This window comes from Anarrhichthys ocellatus, unplaced genomic scaffold (assembly GCF_004355925.1).
Source record: "Anarrhichthys ocellatus isolate YVR2014 unplaced genomic scaffold, GSC_Weel_1.0 scaffold29, whole genome shotgun sequence".
NCBI classification, from domain to species: Eukaryota; Metazoa; Chordata; class Actinopteri; order Perciformes; family Anarhichadidae; genus Anarrhichthys; species Anarrhichthys ocellatus.
In genome coordinates this window covers 450,655-463,371 of record NW_022280059.1, presented here as the reverse complement: position 1 = coordinate 463,371, position 12,717 = coordinate 450,655, and the positions used below count along the sequence as shown (strand labels likewise).

At 42.6% G+C, this 12,717-nt stretch overlaps 1 protein-coding gene across 3 annotated transcripts; it reads right to left on the bottom strand.

The window, feature by feature from the left end:
- Positions 1-63: 63 nt before the first annotated feature.
- On the bottom strand, positions 64-8,283 carry srsf7a (serine and arginine rich splicing factor 7a). 3 transcript variants are annotated; one of them, XM_031863589.1, is made up of 9 exons: positions 8,025-8,283; positions 6,972-7,110; positions 6,368-6,607; positions 5,584-5,760; positions 5,366-5,452; positions 5,202-5,243; positions 4,868-4,912; positions 4,139-4,237; positions 64-2,755 (listed from the first exon to the last, which is right to left on the bottom strand). In XM_031863589.1, exons 2-9 carry the CDS (start codon positions 7,004-7,006, stop codon positions 2,662-2,664), a joined length of 819 nt encoding a protein of 272 aa, XP_031719449.1. In that variant the 5' UTR covers positions 7,007-7,110; positions 8,025-8,283; the 3' UTR covers positions 64-2,661. The 3 variants fall into 3 exon arrangements, with proteins under 3 accessions (XP_031719449.1, XP_031719451.1, XP_031719450.1); XM_031863591.1 differs by having other exon boundaries at positions 64-2,353; positions 8,025-8,281; XM_031863590.1 differs by having other exon boundaries at positions 64-963; positions 8,025-8,279.
- Positions 8,284-12,717: the final 4,434 nt, after the last annotated feature.

Sequence of the window (12,717 nt, the reverse complement as noted above, 5' to 3'; positions counted from 1 at the left end):
TTTTTTTTTTAAAAATTACACAAAATAAACTTAGTAGAGTTAAGGAAATGAAGACGACTGAGGTATGTTGAAGAGGTTTATTCTAAAATAAAACTGCCACTGCCTTACCATATCAGCCAGCCAACACAACTGTTAAAGCAGCCCGTACAGAAATCAAACTTCAGCACTGTATAATATCTTAAAATTAAAAAGACACTGGAACAAATCAGAGACCAACACATGGGGGAAATCTATTCAGCACACGGTGAACAGGCTCATAAAAGGGGCAGTGCAGCACAGAAACAACAAACAGTAGGAATGTGACATTTTATTTAAAGGCATGCGGGCCAGCAACTACCTCCTTATGCCGAGTAGCGACTTATAACAGCATTTGAACTCAATCAAATTGGAGCGCGAAACAAAAAAAATGGAATCGTATTGTTGATTCTCAATGGGGAAAAAAAATATTTTGAGATTTATAAATTTTAGGGATTAAAGTTTTTCGACGCAGCGTCGTCACCCTCGAGAAGCGCATCGACTGCCCCCATCTTCCACTGAAAATGTGCTGTACAAGCCTCTCTAATCGCTGCTCAAAGTCAACGGCAACATTGGGCATTGCCCTAACACGGGTGTTTCTTCTTACACATGCTACGCAACTTCAAAAGTAGAAAAATGAGACATGCAGCAGCAGAAACACCGGAAACAATCTATCAAATGGAAACGGATTGTTGTCTGCTATACTGACTAAATCTTCAACAATCTGAGGCTGCACGAAGACTACAGTCCTGGGGAAAGAAAGGAAACTAAAAAAGACTGGGACTAGACGGACAGGTACAAAAAAAAAAAAAAAAAAAAGCTGCTGTAGGGCTGTAAAAGCAGACAGGGTGCGGGGGGTTGAGGGTCTGTCTGTTAAACTAACTAGTCTTCTTCACTCAGTTGTCTGCTGGCGCAGGGCTTCGGTGTTGACTTGCTGAACGGGAGCGACTGAAACAGAAAGGGAGCAAGGTTAGCTCGCTGCAGGGGAGGAATGAAGATCAACACACACACACAGACACACAAACACCACATTACTCAACATCTTGACACAGTGTACACCTTCTAAGAGCCCTGACTGGATGGGTGCTGAAAACCTCTTTTGGCCTCTCTTTTTAAAAAAAAAAAAAAAGGTTCATGTCAAGAACCACAGATCTTTTTAAAGCCATCTTTAGGCAACTAATCTTTGCATTTCAAAGAAGAAATAAATGTCTAAGGTGAGAAAGCTAAATACATAGTTGAACTCCCTAGAACAAAAAAACCCAAAACACTACAATAACTAACAACTACAACAGACTGTTAGCATAGTTACTGCTCTAAAGAGAGATTTACAACTTAACCCTTCTGTCTATAAACACAAACAAAAAGTTGAATAGAAACTGTTCTATACTAACTGCCTATTTGAAAGCCATCATTATTATTGTACCAAGTTTGAGAACTGAAATAAGTACAGTGGAAACCTCTTAAAAGTGATCAGGTCCCTCCGGGTCAATTTGGATCACCGAGTGGGTGATTACTATTATTATTATTATATATATTTTTTCTTCATTTCTCTTGCAGAATACCATCTAACTGACATCTGAATATGTATTACACAAACGGACGGATTCATTTGACTGACTTTCACAATACAGTGTTCAGTGAGGCTTTAACGTGCACATTCGTTTTCCGTCTCCATCGCTAGCAGCCACGACCGTTTCCATTTGTGCGTTTAGACTACGCAACGTAGCCAGAGGAACACCAGCTGTGCGTTCCAATAGCCATACTAACATACTACTTCGTATGCCAGAAAAAGATTTAGTACGTCCCAATACACAGTATGTCAAATGACAGCGGACTTCTTGGTTACTATAAGTAAATGATCTAAGCAGCTACTGCACAGGAATGATTGGGTCCCGAGCCTTCTGATCAAAATAAGCGGTTTCCACTGTACTGGTAGAGAAGCCTAAAACAGTAATGATGCTGCCATCATGTATGGCACAAGAAGAATAAAAACATATCTGACAAAGAGATAACTCACTCATTCACTCTCACATGCAGACACACACACACACACACACTCTGAGCATGCTTGTTAAAAAGGCTCAACTTTAGCTCGGTAATCACCAGTTATAATCCCAGAACTACATCAACCCTGTGCATTCTCTCACTATGAACATGAGCTTGTCAGGGGGTTTGATTTTTGGTTACCTTTGGAGACAGTAGCAGAAACAACAAGTACAGAGAAGCGAAGGATGAAAGGACTGTAGGACGGATGACTACAACTCGGAGAGACACTGCGCTGCGAAGGCTCTTGAAGACTGATCTCTCTCGCCAGCTCTCTTTCTCTCACTTTCAGAAGCTAAGACAGAGGCCGAAGAACTCTGGTAGGTAGGGGGTTCTGGTAGGTAGGTAATGGATTTTAAACGGTAGTGGTCGAGCTCTGATCTGTGTGGGTCGGCCCTCTGGTACGTCTGAAGGCTGGCTGGGTGGGTGACTCTAGCAGATCTACTGTGTGTGTGCGAGGACGGATCTCGTCTGAGCGTGTGCGTCGGTTGAACAGACGGGGTCGCCCATTCACTGTGTGGGAGGGTTCGGTCGGTAGGTCGACCTCTTTCTCGCTGTCTAACACCGGATGCAGGCGAAGGCTGATCTCAGGTCAGCGCTTAGTCACCCTCCCGCAGGACGTACACACCGCCAGCTGGCAGACCCTGGGCCTGGTGTCAGCTGTGGTGTCAGTGCAGTGCTCAGCTCCCACCACACGCTTTAAAGAAAATATGAAAAATAAACAAAACTGTGCTGCAAAGATGCTTAACTTAAAAAGATCACACCAATGGTGTCGTATTATTATTATTATTTTTGTCTGTCAGCTAATGTCTCTCTGGAGAGTTCACTTGAAATAGCCAAATTCAGCAGAGGGCATTTAAATTTAAGAAAAAGGTAAAAACATTTACAATAGTACCTCTGACCTAGGGCTGGGCGATATGGCCAAAATATTCTGTGTCTCAATAACGATATACATCACAAAATAGCATGTTTTCTGGTAATAAATAAGTAGACTATATGAAATAAACATTTGGTAAATCCTTCTTTGTATACTCTTATGTGAATTAAAAAGTCATTTCATTAAGAACTAAAAGTTTCAAGTGAAAATATGAAGAAGAAAACAGTTTGCAGCTATACACCGACTGTTTAATCTCATTCGCAGAAATACAGATTGTTCAGATTAAGCAAATAGTTTGACCAGATGTCAGTATGTGCTCATTATCAATTTAGACGATATTATCGCGATATCTCAATTTCATAGCGGTAACAAATAAATGATCATATTGAATTATCGCCCAGCCCTACTTAGACAGTCTTTATTTAACACTCGTCAAACCAATAAATACAATTGTCCCTCTTGCTCTGACAGCCCTGAATTCACTTCCTGTAGACTGAAGCTACACCTATGGTGGGTGAGATCTAAAGGAAAGGGTACAGAGGATATGGGTGCATCTCACTGGTTTTTAGCTGCTAACAGGCTCAACAGTTCATAAGCTGAGTGTCTCTCGCGTGCCCCGTTTTCAAGATCCAGTCAGACTGAGAAAAGAGCTGCACCGCGTTAACCAGCGCAGAGCCGTCAAGAGGTGGAAAAGGGAGCACACGATAGAGAGAGGGCTCTAATCTTTCTTCTACTCATTACTTCCCTACACCGGACAGAGGTCACTGTCCTCTACCCCTCCCCCACTCCACTGCTGTCCAGCAGCAGAGGCAGAAGACGCAGATCTCTCGGTGGTGGCGAAGGTGGTCTCGCCGCTCGTCCATCTCGCCGTCGAGTGGCAGTTGTCTGGTGGCAGCATGGCGCTCTCGGGTGGAAGGAGGGTCTACTGAAACAGTCACTCCCTGTCTAGGATGGAGCACCTACTTCTGTAAAGAACTTAACTGACCCTCTCCTGGAACGGGAACATAGTTGTGGTCTGAACTTTGATATCTACAAAATCTAGAGTGGTTGGATCTAGACCTTACTGGAGCTTCTTACTGCTGAGGTGTTACATGAGTCTAAAATGTCTTGGTAAAACACTGACACCTGGCAGGACTAAGCACTGGAAATATATTAAAACAGGCCTGTTTCAGTGAACGAGAGACATCTAGAATGGGGGTTTACCTGCTCCTCTTGTGATTGGCCACCGGGGATCGTGATCGGGAACGGGAGGCAGAGCGCCTTCTGGGCGCAGATGCGGACCGAGACCGAGACCTGGAACGACTGGAGGAGAGAGGGGGAGGGAGACATTTACGTGCTCCGCTGTTGGATGAGGAAGCTGGAAATATGCTTCTGCAGAGATACATATGAACATCTTTGCAAACCGAAGCAGCGAAGGGTGTTATGGGTAGATTGCACAAGCTCGCAGACGTGCACAACTCCCAAATCTCAACGTGCAGTCCTCGATCGGTTGATCCAACATTGTGCAGTAGAATGAGATCTTCTTTTAGAGCTCTGGAAACTAAATTCCTCTTCACAGCTGTTAATATGGTTGCCCATGTTGTCACTGTCCTGTCAAATCAGGTCGATAAATCCAAATTCTTTGTAGTTCGTTGTAGATGCAGTGTTTTTGATTTGTGTGATTTATTTTGACTGAGTTCTTCTGTATTTTCTTTGCATTGTGGTTTTACTCAACAATCAACACAGAGAATCATAACTTTAGGCCTAAGTCCTGACTTCAAAAAATGTAATTTTTCAACAGAGAACATCCCAAAGCAGAACTGTTGTACTTTCTACGTCTCACTCTGCAGTCGCGTCTCCGGTGCAGAAGCTCTGCGACGACAGCAATGATGCGTTTCAGATACAAGCTGCTTGTCAGCTACGGCGTGAAAACCTGCTGCGCACACGACCTACCTTCTCACTGGAGTCCTGGACTTGGAGCGGGCCGGGGAGCCGGACCTATCATGATGGGAAGCACAGCGGATTTAATTACAGCTCTGGTGGAAACGATGGCAACACTTGAGCCATCTAACGACCAGAGTGGGGGTGACAAAAACCACAAGCACACCGGGCTCATAGTTAATTGAGGGAATGTACTGATCATCGGTTCTGCCCTTCTGCCGCAGAACCGGATTAACAACGCGGATGAAGAGTGGCTACACCTGTCACATACAGTGCATCTCCAACGATACCAAAAGCACTGTAGTACCATAACAGTTACTTATAGATCAACTAATTATATTCTTACCTGCTCCTGCGTCTGGAATAGGATGGAGATCGACGACGGCTCCTGAGACAAGAACAAAAAAGTATACACAAAAGTCTCATCTGTTGACCTGGCTCCCATGAATAAACATGACACAAATGTCAACTAAAAAGCCACCGAGTGTCTGTGTTTCGGTGCTGACTTACCGGCTGCGGCTGCGGCTGTGGGAGCGGGAACGAGAGTGATAACGGCGTCCGCGGGACCTGGAGCGAGATCGGGAATGGGAGCGAGACCTGGAACGGAAACACACAAACATCTCTTATTCTCTGCTGTCTTTTGATGGGACAAGAAGGATGAGTGGCACTAGTGTCAACACGCATCGCTTCAGCCACAACCACATGCAAAACGGACTGTATCCCCTCACCTGCTGCGACGGCCTCCTCGCTTGCTAAAGCGGTAGCAGTCGTAGGCATAGTGGCCCCGGTCCCCGCACTGGTAACACCGATCGCTGGGGTCGAACTGGCGTCGGCTGGGGCGCCCGCGGCCCTTCCTGGAGAGGCCGGTAGACAACTCCACTCGAACACGTGAACCACAGAGGAGCCTGAGGAGAGGAAAGGTCAGTGAGGGAGGCTGCAGGGACAGAAACCCTGAACAATATTACACTGTTGTCCTCTAGAGTCCTATAATATTTGTGTTCCTTTTCTCCTTTACTAAAGGGATGGTGGCTTTAAAGAGCTCTTAAACAATGGCTTCAGTTCCCCGTCAGGTAAAGCCGTGAAAATATTCTATTACACTTAATAATAATAATAATAATAATAACAATAATACATTTTATTTATTGAGCGCTTTTCTAAGACACTTTACATTAAAATCATCATATAAAAGAAAGCTGTACACTAAAATTGTAAAACACATAATATCGGTCACACACTAAAAGCAGTTCTGAATAGGTGGGTTTTGATTTGTGATTTGAATATGGAAAGGTCAGTGCCGTCACGGATGCGTTTGGGGAGGTAGTTCCAACTGATGATTTTTTTTAAATGTCTGAAATAGCTACTGTAGGTAGTCCTATGGATAAGTACTTCATACAACCCCACTTAAAAACATGCAAACTGCCCCTTCAAGGGCTACACACTTTTGTAGATGGGAAGAACAAAACAGAGGACTACTGAAATATTCCCAGACAATGTTACAGGATATCAACTTACTTTCCATCCATGCCTTTCACTGCATCTTCTGCATCTCTGGGATCCTCAAACTCCACAAACGCGAACCCGGGTGGGTTCCTGGCCACCCAGACGGTCCTCAGTGGGCCATAATAACTGAACGCTCGCTCCAGCTCCCCTTTGGCGGCACCGTTGCCCAAGTCTCCGACGTACACTTTACAGTCGGTGGCCCGAGACGAACTACGGGAGGATGAATGGTGCGACATTTCTCGGTCTCGTTGCCTGTTGGGAAAATGTGCATAAATCAGTCCATTAATCAATAAGATAATTTACAAAATATACTCTCTAGTAATTTTTCAAGCAAAATTGAAATCCCCTGGTACTAATACAGAAAAAACGAGCATTGGGAAAATCTGACATTGATCTCAGGAAAACTTACCATTTTAATGGTCAATTTAGTGATGGAGAAAATAATCTGATTAATTAATTAAATATTACAGGAGATAATTGTGACCCTCTGCCCACCTTCAGCCTAATAAACATTACATTTGTGCTGTTTAAATACAGATCCTTTTTGTCCAAAGCCATTTACAATCCGCACAAACACCCTTCTTACACATTACTACTGCAAGTGCTGGTTTCAGACCTTTTCACTTTCTCAGAGAGATCTTCTGAGCTCATGATGGATGCCTTTCTACAGATCAGTGGCTCTCACAGGACAGCAATGCTCTCACAGGACAGCAATGCTACAAACATCGGAGTATCGTGTAGAATATGATGCGCTGCTGCAGATTACAGTATATAAATGAGTTAAAATGCAGCATACACATTCATGCAGCAGTCATATTAATCCAGAAACTTTGTATACAACAGTAAAACGCTGAAATGGAACATTTTAAAGCACAATCAATAATGTTATTTTTTATATTTTGAGTACATTTAGCTGATAATACTTTTACTTTAGTTAAGATTGGAATGGAGGACTTATTTTAACTTGTAGTGGAGTATTTTCATAATGCGGTACTAGCACCGTTATTTAAGTAAAGGATCTGAATACTTCTTGGACGAGGGGCTAGAAAACATCTCGGTTGGTCACGTGAGCTCAGCAGGTACAATAGCGTCACGCTGGTCACACGAGCGCCTGTTCGCGCGCCAACCACCGGCCTCCTGCAATCTCTTTTAAAACATGACCGACCACGTACTGTTCAGTGGTGTCAACCTCATCTACACAGAGGACGGACTTTGCGTTATAGCGGAACAATAACCGCGTTGTATTTAACAGTCTCCGTTAACTAGATACAGAGCAGTTATTTTCTAACCGGGCACCTTTCATTGGGGCCAATAACAAGTCTATAAAACCTTACTATGATGATTAACGCTACACGGTGTCTGACACCAGCGGAGGACGCACTGTTTTGAACTAAATGATATGCGCGGATTAGTCTGTGTCGCGTTAGCTTGATCTACCCACAGTCAAGAGGGGCCATTTCTAGCTCACCAAACCACCACTAAATATTAATTTAATATATAGACGTACTTTTTAAAAGACAACTATTCGACTCAAATACACAATATATCTGTTTGGTGTGTGCATGTACCTTAACATGTAATTAATTGGTTAAACATGGAGAATTAGCCGAAGGCCTCGCTCTCCGCCTGCTCAAAAACAATGGCGACCGCACGCGCTAGCTAACGTTACCTTCTGCCGCTGCTCCGATGATTACCGACTCAGCTCCACGCAGGGGGGAATTCAGCCGCCTGAAACAGAAACCCGAGGTGGTATTAAACCAATTTACCAATATTTTTTCCAGAATTATCTTGCCAAATTGCCACTTTCGTGGACGTTAAAGGCTATTCCACATGCCTATCCCACAGGTTGGCCGGGTTAACACTAGAAACGAAACACAAGCGAACACAGCTCCCCGAACTAACTCCGTCACATCCGCATCTGCGCACTGTGTGTTTAACATATATACTTTCGCTCAGATCAAAGTACCTCGGATTTGGTACAGCACTTGAGTAAACGTAGGCCTACTTAGTTACATTCCACCACCGGAAACACCAACAACATTCCCCAGTCACAATAATAAAGAAGGACATGCTGATTATCTGTATAAATGCGCCATTTGCTATCAAACTATATAAATCTGAAGTAATCAGTTACCACTGGAGGGCAGTAAACGCATTAATATCAGTATGAATACCTATACGATACATCAAGATGAAGAATGTGTTGTTGTTTCTAAGTCTGAAAACCTGTTATTAAAGTTATCTTTTCATCACTACTTCTAATTCATATCTGATTGTATCAGTCTGGTCACTATATTTTGAAAGGGCAAGCCGGTGTCTCTGAAGCCAGAGCTGCGATTGTGTTTGAATGTACACTACGAGAAAAAACTTGGTTTTGGTGGAATGAAAACATCCTAAATACACATTTAGGTGTTTTACCAAATAGTGTTTTACTATTTGGTCTTCTGCGTCTAGAGTTTTACTGAGTTCACCAAAAGCTAGCATAACATAATGTCTCATTTGCATATGATATTTGCATAACTTGTATTACGAAAAATAATTGCCCTGACATTAATCAACTGTGGAAGTTGTATGGTGATATCTATATTTTTTTATCATATTCACCTGTCTTCACAATATATGGAATTGTATCTATAAAGGCTGTTTTCTTAGAATAACGTCTTTCTCACTCTGAGCCAGTAATATATATTCTGAAGGTTCTTATAGAGGGCTTTGTTTATTTCATTCACATTCTGATTTATGGAACCTTTTATTCCTAAAAACATGGTCAAATGTGTTTTTTGTAATGGCTGTTGACAGTATTTTCAGATTTTTGAAGTGATACAAGGAGATATCCAAAAACCCCTCGGTAAAACCCTTTGATTCTAATGTGTCAACAAAATGAAACAATCATTTTGAACCTGGCTTTATCCAATGTTGTATGATAATGCCTCATATGCATATTCAAACACAATTTCAGAAAAAGTGTCATGCTAAAAAGAATTGTCTAAATGTAAATAATCAACTGGGGAGGTTTCATGGTGATATCTATGACACATAACATGTGTCATAGATATCATGTAGAAAAGGTCAAAGGTCAAAAGTAGGATACCCTGATTGTTCTTCTTGGAGTTCTGCTCATGCCAAGTCCAATGCTCTATTTACTTTTCTTATTGTTTATTTTTCTCAGAACTTTAGAGTTATAGTTAACCTCTGAGGTGTTTCGGTGCATGTTGGGTTTAACTGCCGTTTGCTCATTCAGTGCAAAAATAATGACTCAGACACATTATGCCTTGAAAATAAATAAACTATATTCAAATAAGGTCAATTTCATTTAATTCAAGACCTTCATTTTCTTTCGGTAACACATTACACCTCATGCCATGTTCTCAAAAACAAGTTCGTCTAATGTTTTTTTCATTTCATAAAAAAACTTAAATCTCATCTTCAAGTTAATAATTTATTACAGTATTGAATAAATGTTTATGTCTATCACATGATATTGTAGTAACTCAGTCGTTATTTCCCTACAAAGGTTCAGGCAGGGAGAGAGAGAGACATTTTCATCATCACAGGAAAAAACTTCACAGGGACACATTGAAGAGCAAGACCCGGGAAGGAGGGAATGGGAGGAGGAGAGAGAAGGACTAGGAGAAAAGGGAGACGAAGAAGAAGAATGGTAAGAAGGAGGAGAAGAAGAAAAAAGAGGAGAAGAAGAAGAAGAAGAAGAAGAAGAAGAAGAAGAAGAGGGTAACACTAACACAGACACAGAAATATTGTACACCAACAAACAAAAAAAGATGACCCAACAGAACCCGCTCCCTTTTCGCAGCTTCTGAAGGTAACGTAACTAAAGAGCAGCAGACACTGTCTCTGCGTGTCTCTTCTATATCTGGATGGAGCCGCTTGCTCTTTTTAATCTCAGAGAGCCTCTGGTGTTTGGGATTGGAACTGTGGGGCATTAACCCCACAGGGTAAAATAATGCCTACAAGGCGTCCATCACAGTAGACCATGCTACTAACACACGTACACGGAGGGTTCAACATGCATCTTGCAGAAGGACACGGAGGGGGGAGGCAAACACGGACGCACACTTAAAGGGAGGGCGAGGAGGAGATGCTGGATGGGGAGGCGTCACATCTAGCTACAGAACAGCAAGGGGCCGAAGCCAGACAGTAACAGAAGTTAATGGAAAACATAGTCCGGACAGTGTTCTGTTCTCGGGGGGTGGAGCCACACCTGCTGGGACGAGGCCGGGTACACAATCTGATATGTAGACGTTGGTGCTGATAACTCTTCACCCATTCATTAATTACACGCAGCTCGCTCTGTGTGTGTGTGTGTGTGTGTGAGGTGTGTACTCTATAGGTCCCACCAGGTGGTTCAGTCAGTAGACTACAGTTAGGCTGCTGTTACAACATCACCGACCACCATTCGTATCTACAGAAAGTTCTTCTTCAGCTTATTTAGCTAATGACGACCCGAGACTGATTGACAGTCTCGCTGGCAAACGTCCCACAGTTTCCTCATGTAAACATGCTACTTGCACTCAAAAAAACCCCATCCTCCTCCGAGAGAACCGAACGACGAAATGAGCGTCGGCGGAGGAATACGACAAACAATGGAGCACAAAAAAACGTGTGAGCTGACCTCTCGTCTCAAAAGCTAACCATCACGTGTAGGCTACTTGTTTTCCGTATTGCACATCGAAACCACACTCCTCGAAACTGAACTCCCGAGCTGTTCGCCTTAAGAACCTGCGGCCCAGCTTATTCATAGATAAATCCTCTTCTCGTAAATAAATACGTATCTAAATAAATAACACGAGTAACATTGACACAAACGCACTACGGTAAAGTAGATGGGGCTATGTTACATTACACTGTTTGAGCAGTTCGGAGGGAAACTTCCTCCCTGTGGAAAATGTATCAAAATCTAATCCGATAAACTCAGTTACGGTGTATATATTGATACTTATATATTGATACTTCTCCAAACGTTGTTTAGAAGTAAAAAAAACAATCTGCATTGGCTGTATCTGCAAGTAAAAGATACAAAATCTGCTTTAGAAAGTTTCACAAAGTATAGTTAGTTCAGGGTAAAACAAATCAAATATTTCTGATATTATATAGCGCTTATCGTTTATGGGTGAACATGATAGTAACGTAACTGCAGCACAAAGACTAATGTATTTAAGGTGACCAATATGGAATATTACGGTAATTAGAACGTCGACTGCGTCCTCGTGTAGAAAAAGGATGGTGGGTTCTCGATGCTAAGCTAACAGCTAACTACTATATTAGCGCACCACACTGCTCGCTACATTCGCTGCGACTGATTTAAAAAAAAAAAAAAAATCTTATTTCACGCACCGACTTCTCAGCTTTATGTTAAAAAGTAATAAACACTAAAATGTCGATGTGGAAATGTCACAGCGCTGTTATGTTTTTACCGTCTACTTAGCGGCCATTTTTCAGTAGCTTGTGAACGTGTTTTACCGTATGCTCCAACTCTGCCATGCAATACTGTCAGTACTGAGTGACACGTGCATGCCCCTGCAGGGCCGTGTTTTCTAAAGGGGTTTCCCTATTGCCTGTGCTGTGGTACTATGACTTCAATGACTGTCTGCTGACCCACAGAGTGTAAACAAAGTCTGGGGAACATTAGACGATAGACCTTAAGTTAGTTAGTTCAACAGTGTGCAGACTCTCCATGTAAACGGAGTACATCAGTCAGTCCGGTGGAAACTTCAGACAGCTCATAGTTTTACCTTTGTTCATTGCACACTTAACAGTTTGTCGACTGCAGAAAAAACACAGCACGTTTTACATCACATTAAAATAAAGTGCAGCTTTGTACAGCTGAAAGCTTGAATACCAGATTTTTTACTTGAGAGTTTTCCTTAAGGCATTGAATGGGTGCCATCGCTGAAGCATCAGTGTGTTGTAGTCCTGCGTCCGAATTAAAAGTGTTGCTCATTATGCTGCAGACTGAATGTTGATGACTGGAATCAGTTTTTAAATGACGTTAATTGTAATTCAGTGACTTTAGAGGCTTCGCTATTGTGAGTAAACTAACACTGTTAAGTCCACGCTTCCATGTTTGTGTGAACCGAGCTGCCCTCACTAAAGGTGAAGGATCAGTCTGTTGGGGTACATGCCAGAGTAATGGATTAGTCCTGACACGGTGAGGACTGACTGTGGGTCAGAGTCTGCACTCAGATCGCAGTCCCTCTGGATGGGGAGCAAAAAGCATTTTGATTGCACTCCACACAGCAAGTCCTCCCGTGGAGGAAAAATGTCAGACCAAACATCTCTCCTCCTTCCTGTATGCCTACACACACACACACACACACTCACACACACACACACACACACACACA

What these genes read in the sequence shown, in the direction of transcription:
- srsf7a (XM_031863589.1), bottom strand. Translation starts at nt 7,006, where the DNA reads ATGAGCTCAGAAGATCTCTCTGAGAAAGTGAAAAG. An exon ending in CTCTCTGAGAAAGTGAAAAG is followed by an intron (nt 6,608 to 6,971) that starts GTCTGAAACCAG and finishes TTTTCCCAACAG; the next exon opens with GCAACGAGACCGAGAAATGT. An exon ending in GCCAATCACAAGAGGAGCAG is followed by an intron (nt 2,756 to 4,138) that starts GTAAACCCCCAT and finishes TTTTCTTTAAAG; the next exon opens with CGTGTGGTGGGAGCTGAGCA.